Genomic DNA, 14,616 nt, shown 5'->3' on the forward strand with positions numbered 1-14,616 from the left:
AAAGGTGCTTCAAGTAGTGACAAGGCAGCGATAATGTGTGACACTTGTCGTCGGTCAGATTCACAGACGCATTTGCTCTGGGAACCAGAGGGTTGCTGGTTCAAGTGCGGATCAAGTGTGGAGTGTGGAGTGGTAGTGGAGAAGTGCCCATTTGCCTTGTGTGCCCCATGAGCAAGGCACCGAGTTCAAAAAGTGCTCCTCGGACGCTGTATTGTCGCCATCCACTGCCCCTAATACTAGGATGGGTTAGATGCAGAGGCTCAAGGTCACTGTGTGCTGTGCTATGTGCAATCAGTGACAGTAAAAACTGATTTGAAGTTACTGGAACCGCCTTGGTAGTGTTAAGGACAAAAAGTTGTGTACAGACAGACAAGTCTGTGTATTTCACTGGCTCTGTTGTAGGTTAACTTTTTTGGATCATGAACTGGATTATGCTTATTATCATGCACATTAATCCATTATTACAAGTCTCCATTAACAAACAGATCTCTTTAGAATACAGTGGACAGGGAAAACAGTAGAAAACGTATAGAACATAAAGTCCCATTTAAAAGCCTCACATTCTGCCTTTTGTCTGCCTCGCTGCTGGTTGACCTCTAACATCTTGTTATGATACAGGAGCTTTGTAGTTACTGATAAACTTGGCAAGACTGTGTGCCATGTGAGAAACCTTCAAACATGCAAACAGTGCCCCCCCCCCCAAAAAAAAATGTTCATCTCAGGTTACAGAGCATCCTCATTTTCCTCTCTCCTTGGTCAAACTACTTTCCTGTCACCCAAGTCCTCGAGCTGAAGAAACAGTAACCAATTTCCTGCTTTGCTACGTGAAGAAGGCAGCACGTTAAAACACGATATTTCCAAACCAGTCAATGCAATATGGATGCCACATGTTCGTCCAGTGCGAGACTTGCTCAATATAGTCATTCGGTGCTAATGGCTCAGTCAAGAGAATTAGCCGGTTTAGAGAGAATGACTACCTATATTTCATATGAAACACAACCTAAAATTCTTTTGCGATTGAAGACTTGATGATGCTCCATGGGAATTGAACCCTGAATATGAGACACATTATGCCAATACTCAGTTACAGTAATGGCTCAATGTAATAAAAGCCTGGTGCATGTACATTAATAAAAAAGGGTATATACTGTATGTCAGATATTTTATGGCACCTGGTCACAGATTTGAGGAGCCAACATGGAAATAGCTGAAGTGGATAGTGGAATGTTTAGTTCTGTTCTGCTGACGACGTGATGACATAATAATTCCCTTTGGTTGCCATGGTGACTTAAAAAAAAAGCAACAATTAGCGGTAAACCGAGCACCCTTTAATTATCTTGTCCTCCTTTTCTTTCCCTCGAATAGCTTTCCCACCTGATCATCCATCCAAAAATATTGAAAATGATTTGCTTCCACAGAAAAGATCCGTCCTCTTTCAACATATTACCATCTATTTTCCGGTCCACCATCCTGATGTAGTAAGTTATCCCTCTCATCAGTACTCCTCCCTTCTCTGCCCTATCCAGTTTTATATTTCAGCTACAATCCAGTCACCTCTTTATATCCGTCAACCATAACAACCACAAATGTTCTGAGAGATTTGCTGGCACTGCAGTGAGAGGTGAAGCCTCCAAGGGAGAGAGGGAGTGCGATAGAGAGAGACAGAGACACCCACCCACCCAAAAACCCTGCACCAATAAATGTACACTATGTTCCCCGATCATGTGAAATGCTTGATTTCCCAATACAACCTCGCAATCCTCTCCTGACTCATACATTCGTTTATGTCGTGTCTAACACCACCGCCCAGCCCTGAACTTCAGATTGCACTGTAGTCCAAGTAATGCAGCACACACGATCATCGCGGAAGAAAACTGGACAGTTCAGGTTAAGCTACTGTTCTAAATCAGGGTAAAGAAATCCTACATTTCAATGGTTATGTGCAGACTCATTGTCAGTCAAAGAGACAATATAAAAAACATAAACTGTGTTGAAGTGATGTCTGTCCTCACCATTGCAGCGTCAAAGTGTTGTAACTACTTAAGTGTACTGTGCTGAACCATTAGAAACTACGAGGAGGCGCAAGTGGTGCAGCAGCCCCTTAGCTGTTACGTGGTGGTCTGATCTGAGCTCAGCTGCGGTTATGTCCACAGCCCCACAGGAGCCATGCCTTCTTTAGTGTTCAGTGGAGGCAGCAGGTTCTCCTCACACAGGAACTTCAAGGGGAAGTGGCCAGCAGCCCTCGGACAGCCTTGAGCTCCTCTCTGGCCTGCTCGGGTCTGTGTCACAGAGGCGGTCCTCACTGGCGTATTCCTTTAGCTGTCGCATGTTGTGGACAGCGTTGTGGGGCAGGCATTTGAAGACCTGAGAACAAAGGGGGGTTAGAAAACCACACATTGAGACTTTTACTGACTAAAAAATGCATGATTCATGATGCACCATCATTTACATCATGTATACCTTGTCGTAAATAGTGGTATTCAGTTTAGCAGATGCATTCCAGCCCAAAAAGAAGAATTCATCGCTGATTGGATCATCAACATTGACACTGTGGTCTGAAGAAGCTCCAACAAGAACACTGGTGGGGAAAAGAAATAAATAAATAACAGCCAAAAAGTTTGGCAAGCACGGACGGAGCATTCAAACATCCCAAAGATCCCTTATAATGTCACAATATAATCTAAAGTTCTGAAGTAACAATGAAACTATATAGGTTTATCATAAGGGAAATTTTGTCACGTCATTTTCTTGTAAATCACAAAAAAAACAGATGGTTCCTCACTTGGTAGCCGACCCTTCTCAATAAAAACAAACTAAGCTAGTCTTTTCCATGACAGAGAGATAGGCGATGAAGGTAGTAACAGTGCTCGGTCATGCATACATAGAATGTACATTTCAGCAGTTACATAACTCGTCCTGACCTGAAACACTCTTTACGCAGAGCGAGTGTGAGGGGTCCTGCCTGGTACTCCTCCCCTCCCATGAGGGAACGGACCCGGTCTTCATCTTCCACAAACACTGCCATCTCACTATCTCTGTTGCCCAGCATGCTGCGGTCATTGATGTTGGCTGATCCTGGAACATGTGTGGCGAGTACAAGCATTAACAATCTGCCAATTCACTCAACTCTCGAAATGAAATAACGTTATATAGCGGAAATATTCTTCACAAGGAGTCCATGTTTCTCTTGTTCGGTACGGTGTAATCTGTAGATAATCTGTATATTTGTGGTTCAGAAATGGATTTGCAGGTTTCAAGTCTGTGAGTGCAGTCTGTGCAAACAAATCGTTGATTTAAGCGTTTTGATTTATATTATAACTGTTAAAAATGGGCTTTAAAGTTACAGTGTTTAAGATTTTATGTCCTGGCCATAGCTAATTCATAACCTGTCTTCGAATAAATTTGTATCAGTGATGACGCACCAATGATATAGCAGCGGTCATCAGCAATGAGGATCTTGCTGTGAACATAGATGAGCTCTGTGACAAGCGACTGGGAGAGCTGGGAATGTTTTCTCAGGCCACAGAGTGTGATGTACTCCGTCCACAGGTCCTTAACTGGGGGGCAAACCAGAGTCACATTAATCACAAAGGATATTACAAAACAATGGTAATGTATTAAGAAACTCACTGAGACTTTTAAAAATGGATGTGAAAAGAAGAAGATGTCAAGGATGAAAATGGAAACTGGTGGGCAGATACCTAGTACCAGTAGCTTCAGTTTAAAGGAGCAACACAAAGGAAAAGAAAGAAACATGTTAGAGAGGAAACAGGTGGTATTTAGTAATGTCAGGTGGATTTGTGTGTGGAAATGAGAGCAGATAAGTGACAGAAAACTTACCTTCACTAAGCCTTGAGAGGATGGAGTGCTCCCCTCGGCACATGGTCCTAGAAAAAAGAATCCTTAATTAAAAAACACATTATAGGACCATAATATATATCGATAAATCATAAGCGATAATAACACAATAAGCTTGCAGGGTTGTTAAGTTGCATTTTTAGTCAATGGAAACCCCAGCCCTGTGAGCGAATCTTCTTGCACATAACTGATAACGGGAGGAAACGGCTCTCACCTGAAAGTGAAGTGCAGAATAGCTTGGATGGCATTTCCACCTCCACATTTGATGTCTCCTTCAAATCCAGGAAGCAAAGGAACCACCACAAACACCCTGAACTTCTTCTGCTCTCTGCAGTGAGACACAACATCAACAAGTGTGCCATTTAAACATTACTAGAAGTGGACTATTCCTTTCACTCATATTTCTATCCTATGTTGTGATTTATTGGGTACATGCTATAATGTACTCATTGCATGTACTCTTTGAAATGTGCTTTGTTTCACACGTTTTAATTTCACTATGAGCTTCATGAAAAACTGCTTTATGACTATACGGTTCAATCAAGATCGTGGGTATGCAAAATAAATGAAGCGCCACGTAAATCTGCCTTCTGCAATCAAACCAGACCTGTGAGCGCGCAAGATTCGATTCACAATTGCATCCCCGATCCCATTATAGATGGTCTTCCCATCATCGGCACAGCTGATAAAGAACTGGTTCTGAGGGCAGAGAAAAGGCAGATGGTGGCTCGGTATGAGGTGAGGGCTAACACAGGTAGGTAGCTGGCAGGGAAAGGGCCGAGTCGGAACTATATTCAGACTCATGACAACTCATGCTTAGACACATATTGGCTACATAACATCTCATTGACACGTCAAAGTAAAGAGTAAAATGTTATGCAAGTAAATAAGATTCATATGCTGAAACATCAGAAATGAAGGGAGGCCAATCTATACAAAAATAACCCACTCTTAAGTGTTACTTAAAAACTATTTGCATGCTATTATTTTGAAAGTATCAACAAATATATAGAGACATGTGTATATGTATATTTGTCTGTAACGGGCCGAAGAGTTCCTGCATTACCTCGATGTAGATGTAGTGCTCGCTGTTCTCGATGGTGTGGACGTAGGCATTAAGGATCGAGCTCTCATTGGTTCCAGTCGACCAGCGGTCGGCAGAGCGCAACACCTGAAGATGAGACAAGTCAGTCCATGGACGAGTCGGCTACATCATAATAACTTCCTGTTATCAAATCAACTGTGACGTCCAAGTGTAGCTCAAGACCGGGACCGAGAAGAAGAAGGAACTTAAGCATTACTACGCTATTAATTTTTTTAAAGTAATTGTCAAAGCTCCAGCTGTATCATAGACGAGCAACAAATCAGAAACCTGAAACTGCTGCTCTCAGTTTTTGTAGTAACTTAAGCTAGTTGTGATGTACTCAACTTCTACTTTACATATATTATTGCTGGGACACACTATGATCTCCACAGCTCTGACACAAAATGGGAGAACTGAGTTCCTGAAACCTGAATACGGGACCAACTAAACCTGATAGGAAAGCTACAGCATAATAGGAGGCAAAGGTTAAGGTTACAGGCCACCGGCCACCATAGAAGAAGGTACACACAGCAAAAAGCTATTGTTACTCAACGCTCACTCAGTCAGTATGGACTGAGAACAATAGACTCTGCCAGTTGTGTTTTTAACGCTAGCATTTCACATGACCTAGACCACATTTCCCATGAAGCCCGTTGAAAATGAGATGTTTCCACTTGTTTCCCCTGCCTGTCGTTGGCAGCGCATTTGTTTTCCCTGGCTTTACTGAACAGGATAAACATGTTGGAAGTGATTTTCTTCCGCAGCCTTTGCTCTCGTTCCACCATCTGCCATCGCAAAAAAAAAGAGCTCTGAATACTTAAGCGACACTTCAAAAAGGCAGAACAGGGTCTCTTTGTTGTACCGTTAAGAAATCCATTGGGTTTCCTGCTAGCTCTGACTCGGTGTCTCACAACGGAAAAATGACAGCGGTCTTGTTTGTTGACAGTAATTACATTTGACTTGTTTCCCAACATAATATGGAGATGACCAGCAGCATAGTTTATTTTATAAATGCAAAACATGTGAATTTACTTTTGAATTTATGTTCCTTTCCTCAATTGAGAGTGCACTGTTTCCAACCCTGATGTTGTCCTGATGAAGGGCATCTTTAAAGCTTGTTTGACACAGAAATCTCTTTTTCATTTGTACATTAAGCCATACTTAACACACGTTGGTTGTTTCTGTGTTGCCATCATGTGTGTTTAGTAACTGGCTTGTTAGTGCTTAAATACCTGCACTTTGGCCTTGCTGGATCCGGGCACCGTGAATGAGAGCGAGTCAGCAGTGCAGTTAGACTTTGGAAGAAGATAAGGGTAGAACTCGTCCTTGTACTTGTTTTTGAAGATCTACAGAAGACAAAACATATGAATGAAAGCAAGTTTTCTGACCTTCCTGATGGTTTCACTTTATTTTACTACTTACTATCTGAGTCATATTGTTGTAGTTGTGGCTAAATAACCCAATAGGTTTAGCGCAGCATACCATAATAAAGTTGAAATATTTTAACAGGTCCAAGGCAACACAAGTCTCAGATTGCTTTAGCTCTATGTGACGGCTCAAAATAAAAATACACAAATTAGTGCTTTGGTTAGTTACGGTAAAATATGCATTGAAGCCAACTGAAGCTTATATATGAGCTCATTTGTAAGGCTGAAGATGTTCCAGTCCAGGTGCATGATGAGGATGTTTACAGTAATATGCTAACAAAATAAAAACCCAGGTAGCTGTCAAATGACAGCGCTTTGCTTTGAGTCTGACCTTGGTGAAGTTCCAGCGCTGGATGAAGTGACGGGCTACATCCCTGGCAGCTTTGCCATGAACAGCTGCAGACAGATCACGCCACGGCATGCGGGGAATCTGAGTACGGTCGACGTTATCTGAAAAATATACAAAGCAAAACCTTTTAGCTCCCTCTTGTTTGCATGTATGTGATACCGATGGAGATTTAGACCGTACCTTCAAACGGTCTGTCCAGTTGGACCCAGTCTTTCTTGATAAAGTTGCTGTAGTCTTTGCCAAGCCACAGTTTAGTGTTGCCGGTCAGGTCATCGGGGTCCTGCTCCACTTGCTTATCTGGTTCAGATGGCTTTGAACCATCAGACACGCCATTATCCTAGTTAGCAGAGACATTTGTTAGTGTCCAAAGGGACTGTGACATATTGAAAGCACACAGCTTTATGAACTAATGTAAACACATTCGTGCTTTATCAGTTTCTTACGACTGCGTCTCCTTTGGGCTCCTCCTCGGTTACACTGTTGGCCAGGTCAGTTAGCCGGTACTGGCTGTCATCCCACCTCCCGAATGCCAGGTCAATCCCCCCCACAAAGGCTACCGTTTGGTCAATGGCCACAGTTTTTTCATGGTGAGCCCACATGAACACCACAGAGGATACATGGTCAGGATGTCGCATTATCTGCCGGACATAGGGGTTCAAATGGATGTTGAGGCAAGAGATGAGGCCTCCGGTAATTGCGTGTATCAAATGATGTGGGGAGGTGACAGACCTTGATGTTTGGGTGCATGTTCATGAGAGTCCTCTTGCTGTGCTCACTATTGATGCCAAGGGCCATCTCCATCTCTTTGTACAACAGAACACACACTTTGACTCCTTGTTCCTGGAGGAAGGAGTTAAAGAACCAAAATTGATCAGCGCAGGTAATCTGAAAAGGATTTAACTGGAGGAGAAGAACAAGACCAATAGAGCTCTTACTGCTTTGCGTTTGAGTATCTCATCCAGGCGCCAGTAGTTATCAGTTGCTGGTCTCTTTAGGAACACTTCAGGGCTGAGCCTGACAGAAAAACATTATTCACATTAGAAATAAACTTCATATGTAGCTAAAATATTTAAATGTTACGAACTTCATCAGCAAATCTAGATTTTGCAGACACTTACCACCAATCCGTGATGAAGATTTCCTCCTTAGCTTGTTCGAGAGCATCAGCCAGGTCTGCAAAGTAGGCCCTTCCATTCACATACCTTCAAACAATATCCACGAGCCAGTAAGTTTAGCAAATAAAGATGAAATGGGAAAGCAGATAGTTGTAAATCTCCGGTAGAATATATATATATATATATATATATATATATATATATATATATATATATATATATATATATATATATATATATCTGACCATTTAGTGAGCGTGTTCTCCCGTGGCGGAGCGAACCCCTCAAAGCGTTGCACTTTGAGAAAGTCAGAGGTTTCTGCCAGCCGGTTGATTTCATGACTCCACCAATGAGTCTGTCTGTAGCTGCTGCATCTGATGATTAGACTCCTGAACAAGAGCAACAGACCATGCATGACAAACACAACATAACCTCGGGTATAAGTACATGCAGTATGCTGGAGCTCTCAGTACGAAGGCAGGCAAACAAACAGCTGACCCACCGAGTGAAATTCTCAAAGCAGACTCCATATCTGGTGTCTGTGTGAGCACGGCCCACTTTCACTTTGAACTCCGGGTCAAACAGCAACACAAAGTTGATCTTGCCGTTGTCTCGGTTCATATACATCAGGAAGGAGTCTTTAACCACCAGCCAGCGCCGCGACCAGCGGAAACAGAGCTGATGATGGCCAATGCAGTTGAGGCCTTGGATCCGGTGACCCCCCGACCTCTTGTAGATGGGTCCCTCCCTGAGACGAGTTGACACAATTAATCTCTTGGTCATTAAACCTACTTTTCCTTGTGCCTCACACACTCTCAGTAAGTTTGCTTACAAGCCTTTAGGTCCGAGGTCAGTGACGAAGGACAGAGCTCCGACGGAGAGGAATTCCAGCTGAAAAAAAAGAAGATGTGAAAATGGCATCGTGCTGCATGACATCCACTTTGGATGTGTATGCGTGTCTTTGTTTTAAAGCTATTACCATGCTGTGATCATTCTTGCAAAATGAGTTCTCCAGCAGACCATTCAGGTACTCCTCAAGGTATTTCTGCAATAGAAAAGCAGGAAAGTATGTTTTACAATTTTTAAAGGGCTTGTCTGAAACTGTATGAATTGTAACTGTTTTTGTTCTGTAGAGCTAATGTATTACATTATATTCAGTAAAATGTAATAAAATAATGTAAAATTGTATTATTGTTTTAAAAATCGTAAAAGAAGTCCCAAAATGTATTATATATATGATATTTCCTATTAATAAAATAAACCAATCTCCTTTAAATAAAATACATTAAAATCACAAAATGAAATGTTTTGAAAATTCTGATTGGTTTGCTTGATACCATTTTGCTGGAAGTCCTCCTGGTCCGTTCAGTCTGGAGGCTGGGCATTTCCTCTGACATGGCTCTCAGCTGCTGCCTATCCTTTGCAAATCTTTGAGAGAAATTTGAATATTCAAAATACTTGGTGCTTGACGATAAAAACACATCAGACAGATTTCCATTGCAGGTCTCTCAGGGTGAGGGGTTGATGTGCACGATTAAAACAAAAAGATTGGTACACCGACCTTCCCAGAGGCAGCAAGTGAAGCATCATCTTGTGCTTGTAAAGGTCTCGATGGAGCTCTTGGAATCGCTTGTACTTCCTCTTCACAACCCAGTGGAAGTGGCCATGTGTGAGCTGCACGGTATACAGGGTGCCTACATGGACCTGGTGGGACGTTATTGAAATTATGTACATAAGCATGGTGGTTTAAATTTAGGAAAATATGGTTCGTTCTTAGAGTTACTTCTTAAAACATGATGTGCTTCTCCAAATAATAAACCATTGCACATGATTGTGTGCTTTCTAATGAAAATTCACGTGTAGAAATGTATCATGGAAGCTCAAGGAGCTAATGTTAATGTGCAATCGTTTTGTAGTGAGCCCCATCAATAAAACGCGGCATCCCAGAAACCACTTCCTCAGTCCCTCTCAACACGATACTCACCTGATCTACCTGTCAACATCTACACTCGACGCAGAGCAGCTCAAATGTAAATTATTTTCCACAAGTGATTAAAAACCTGGTGTACCTTTGAGCGAGTCGTGTATTTCTCTGTGTTGTCCACTCTGCATGTAATAGGTATACCAGGCATTAAGAAAGGCACACCCTCATCTTTCATTTCAGGAAGATGATGCACCACATGGAAAGGGCGACCGTCTGCAATTTGGAAGATTGGAACATTTTAATAAAATTCTGCTGATGCAGCCATTAGAGCTTCAACAGTTAAATGTATTTACAAACGGGACCGTTTGTCTTACCACTGCTGGACATGAGGCCATCTATCTCGTCTGGAGACATATCGTGAATGTCATGAGAAAAGCGCCTTCTAGCCAGGCTTTGGGCCGTCGAGCTTTGAGCCGCCGGCTCGATCCCATCTGGGCTGGCCATCGCACGGTTGGAGCGAGTGCCAGATGCCCTGATGCAAAGACAAAAGAAAAGGGAGTTTCACATGTAAAGTTCAAAGTCCTTGCACCTTCCCACCACTAAGCATACATCATGAGCACGACAGCGGCATGCATGAGAAAACTACGGAGACCGATCTACAGCTGATGGAGATTTTAAAGACATAAGCTTGAAGTTCATCACCTCAAAAAATTCAGTATTCTAGTAAAGGTGTGAAAGTGACATATTTTGGAGTCTTACAATATTGTAACTCCGCAGACTGCAAGTTTAAGATTTTAGCTGCATTAATTGCATAACTAAAAAGGTATTTATATCATAGTATATTTCATATTGATTGAAGGGATTCTGCGTATATTTTCTATACTCTACATGGATTCATGTTAAATTATGGAAATTATTAAATGAATGCTGTTTATGCCAGTCTAACTATAGTTAAGTTATAAGTGGGCCGTTACCAACCTAGAAAAAATTGAAAAGCAATGTTTTTGTGAACCACGTGTCTACAAAAGTAGTGTAACTTTAGGTTGTATCCGTACTTCTACTAATAGTAACAGCAGTGAGTAGCAGAAGTGCATGCACTAAAAATAACATTGATAGATGAAGCAGCCCCAGCAGCACAGTAGGCATCGACGCTGCTTCGCAAGACGAGGTGCGTGTGAACCCTTTTGTATCGTGTGGGTAGATGCCTTTGAATGGCTGAATGTTTCCTGGGCAACCAGGCAAAGGGGAGGGAGGGTGTTTTAGTGTGTGAAGGGTGAAGGAGAGAGAGAGTTGGGGAATGAAAATGAGGATGAAATGTACACTAATAATACTAACACTAAAGGACTCCCAATGTCCGGAAAGCAGAGCTAATTTTAATATTCATATAGTTGTAGAAGACACAGACATTACTCTGTTGTCATTTTGATTAACTTCCGCATTATCTCTGAAACTTTAAACTTCAATATTAGTGATAGAGTTTGGGATCAAGATGCGTGTCACTTCACGGCACTATAAAATAAGAATAGAAAAGGTTCTTCACCAAATTGTGTCACTTGGACTAAACAACAAGAATCGAGAAAGTACAGTTTCTTCAATAAAGTTAAACTACAAAGTACTATCAGTAAGAGACATTTAAGTGCTGCTAAAGTACTACTACGGCGCTACTTTCCCTATTCGAGGTAATGTCGAAAAATACATTTTTAAAAGATGTTTTTAGTTTGATGTAGAGACTTTCACCTACAGTCCGGGTTCATCACCTGGACTGTAGTGACAATAGAAATAAAAGGACAAGTGATAGCTGCAATACAAAAACACGTTTACTTTAAAAAGGCTGCATAGATGTTTTTGGAGAGGAGATGAAACTGTAATAATTTGTGTTTGATAAGAATCTCTTTTGTAGAATCTCAGTTACTGTTTATTCAATTATTTCCTTCATAACAAATATCCTATCTTGATTGTTTATACTCGTTAGGCTTATTAGGCTCGACAATTAGGCTCCAGCATTCACTTAAGAACTTAACTAACATCTGTGACTCCCATGAAAAGAACAACTTGTGTTTTAATTGATATTAAACCCATTAGTAGGACCATTTCTTCTTCTTCATCTTGCTGCATAGCTAATTCTGCACTATTCCCAAGCTTTTTTCATTGTTGTTTCCACTAATAATATAGGATCTTTTTTGGCCGTTGAGCCATGGAAATGAACAATAAACCCTGTCATTAAATCTACTGCTGTTTGTTGAGAGCAATATGTTGACCAAATAATACTTAGCCTTCTTTTTTCTTGGATCAGTCTTTACTCCCAGGTAAAAAGCTAACTGCAAATTGCCACAGAGCATGTGTATTGTGTAATAAACTGACATGCATGAAAGAATTATCTTGAAATATATTCCGTTAACCCTTTAAGGCAGACCAGTCTGGTGTTGATTTAATGAGCTTTTTTAGTTTTTAGTTTATTGGAATGAAAAGTTACTCAGGCGTCCTACCTGTGAAACACACTACACCCACCCAGAGTCCTCTACAACGGGAGCCAAATTGGCCAGAGGGAGTGCTTTTATACTGAGAGCCAAGCAGCATCTTACACACCAACTGTCCCTATGAGCATAAATCTGTGTGTGTGTTTCAGTGGTGCTGCATCGGTTACCACGTAATGTTGCCAGCAGCATTGACCGACAAGACCCTGGAGGATTTAAAGCACCTATGTGGAGGATTGGTCTTTGAATTGTGTATTTTTTCCACAAATAAAAATGTACACCATCAGAATAATAAAAAAGTGTATACAACATGAAGATATTTCACAAAGGGGCTTTAAATATCAACTAGACACTGCCTTGTTTTACTGCTGACCATAACAGTTCTCACCCTGCTGTGAAGAGGCCAGTACACCATTACATCACTACTGGGTGTGGTGATGTGAAGCAGAGCATCTCTGATTATACAACTGACTTGAAACTTAAAGTAACTAAGTTACTAAACTGGCTCAATGTAACAATAGGATATTTTTTCAGAGGTTACCATTCCTGAACTTGTCACATGTCTGATTATGATCTGATTAATGTATTACTCTGCTTGAAGAACCATGTAATAATATGTTTTAAAGGTATAGCTAGTTTCTCTCCATCTGTATCTTACAAGGTACATGAAGTGGAGTATTTATTTAAAAAGGTTTCATATTGAATAAATAAGCCTGATCTTCAGATATGTTTCTGTTCTGATTTTTTTTTTTAGAAACGAGACACATGCACGTGGCCTTTAAATACTTAACGAGATCAAATATATGAAACGTGCAACCAAATGACAGGATGTGTGATACATTCCGACGTGACTCAAACGACAGTGCTGACACACATCGGACCCCCCCCCAGTCTGCGCAACCGTCGCCCGAAATAAAGATAGTTTCTGCCTGATTCCACGTTTCACTTCATGTTTACCCCATCACAGTAAACTGTCACGAGCTTCGCGACGTGGGTAAATACACCAGTTTGGAGATGAACACACACGTTTGCCTCTTTTTTTTTTTTTTTTTTAAGGGTGGATAAGTTTGTAGCCCATGTTGTGCAACTCGTGTCCGATCAGCACACTTCACCTAAACACCAACATCTGCATCATCCACTTTCTTAATTTACACCACCGAGGCGACCGTGTGGCTATTTAGACTCGCTTTACAGGCTGGCATTGCTGAACGCAAAGTTCAGTCGTCTCCACCCAAATCCTCGTTTCCTTACAGCGACGCATTCCACGAAGAAACTGCGTCTCAGTTTCCAAAAACTGCGCCACAAAACATCACCTGGAGAAAAGTGACGGCGGTCGGCTGTGGACGCATCACACACCGTTACCGAGCTCGGCGCTCGGTATTCGTGGCCCGGCGGTGTGAAATCCGCAGCTGGACTCATCCTAAATCTGCAATGCTGCGACGGCTCTAGCCGGAGGAGCGATATCCGTCTAACTTCGGCCCACAGAGATACTCACTTTCAGTTCAAACGCCGCCGCGACTCTGCGCACACAGCTATTCCACGCGCGGGACCAAAGTGGGCCTACACACAGGATAAAAGAGAGGTTTCATCGTCTCGAGCCCGTGTCTCATCAGTGAGGAGGTCATTCGGATTCCCCCCTGGGTGATGCACGCAGTAGTCCCTCCCATAGGGAGTCCAGTGGGACAGGGTGGAGGAAAAAAAGAAAAGGGAATATACGAACATATGGCAGCTCCTTCTTAGCACATTGTGTCTCCTGTTTTTAATCAGATTGAACAGAAATCGCATGATGTTTATTCACAAACAGTGAGCTTATTTTTCGCGTTACAAAAGTTGGACAAAAGGACAAGACAAGTCCAGACAGGCCGCCGCCATCAGGGGAAACCGTGGGGAAAATGCAGACCTGCCCGCAGGCGCGCGCGCACACACACGCACGCACACAAACAGGAATGCAGGTAGATCGTGAGTAGATGGGGAGTGGGGCTGGAGGAGGAGGGGGGCTCCAATGAAATCACACGACAACGTTACTTATCTCAATTCGACGTGAATCACGGGACATATCACGAGATTTCCGGTGAGTCGTTTCAAAATGAAAAGCTCGCTCGCAAATACCTGACACTGACTTTTTTTTTTTTGTCTCAACGCAAAACTCACATTTGATGTGTAATTTTACAAGCAGCTGTTTATTTTGTAGATGGCGATGATTTTCATGAACTTTACGGACTATCAACAGCAAACACATACGCAACCTTTTGAAGCTTTTAACGTTGCAGATAGGTGGATTTACCGGAAGTAGTAGCTTAACTATTTACACGTCGTGCCAGCTAGCTTGGGTTAGATAGATAGATAGATAAGTACTTTATTGATCCCCTAAGGGAAATTCAGGAT

General features: G+C 42.0%; 1 protein-coding gene across 1 annotated transcript; it reads right to left on the reverse strand.

The window, feature by feature from the left end:
- Window positions 1-1,360: 1,360 nt before the first annotated feature.
- On the reverse strand, window positions 1,361-14,147 carry pld2 (phospholipase D2). The gene is given in 26 exon segments (XM_034550309.1): window positions 1,361-2,233; window positions 2,236-2,277; window positions 2,280-2,364; window positions 2,461-2,578; window positions 2,922-3,075; window positions 3,423-3,557; window positions 3,841-3,887; window positions 4,073-4,186; window positions 4,466-4,557; window positions 4,925-5,029; window positions 6,175-6,288; window positions 6,701-6,819; window positions 6,899-7,055; window positions 7,162-7,356; window positions 7,448-7,558; window positions 7,654-7,732; window positions 7,837-7,920; window positions 8,079-8,222; window positions 8,336-8,581; window positions 8,666-8,724; window positions 8,813-8,878; window positions 9,171-9,261; window positions 9,395-9,537; window positions 9,903-10,030; window positions 10,132-10,289; window positions 13,727-14,147. Coding segments are annotated over 25 exon segments (2,850 nt in total). The 5' UTR covers window positions 10,262-10,289; window positions 13,727-14,147; the 3' UTR covers window positions 1,361-2,141.
- Window positions 14,148-14,616: the final 469 nt, after the last annotated feature.

This window comes from Cyclopterus lumpus, chromosome 14, assembly GCF_009769545.1.
Source record: "Cyclopterus lumpus isolate fCycLum1 chromosome 14, fCycLum1.pri, whole genome shotgun sequence".
Classification (NCBI taxonomy): domain Eukaryota; kingdom Metazoa; phylum Chordata; class Actinopteri; order Perciformes; family Cyclopteridae; genus Cyclopterus; species Cyclopterus lumpus.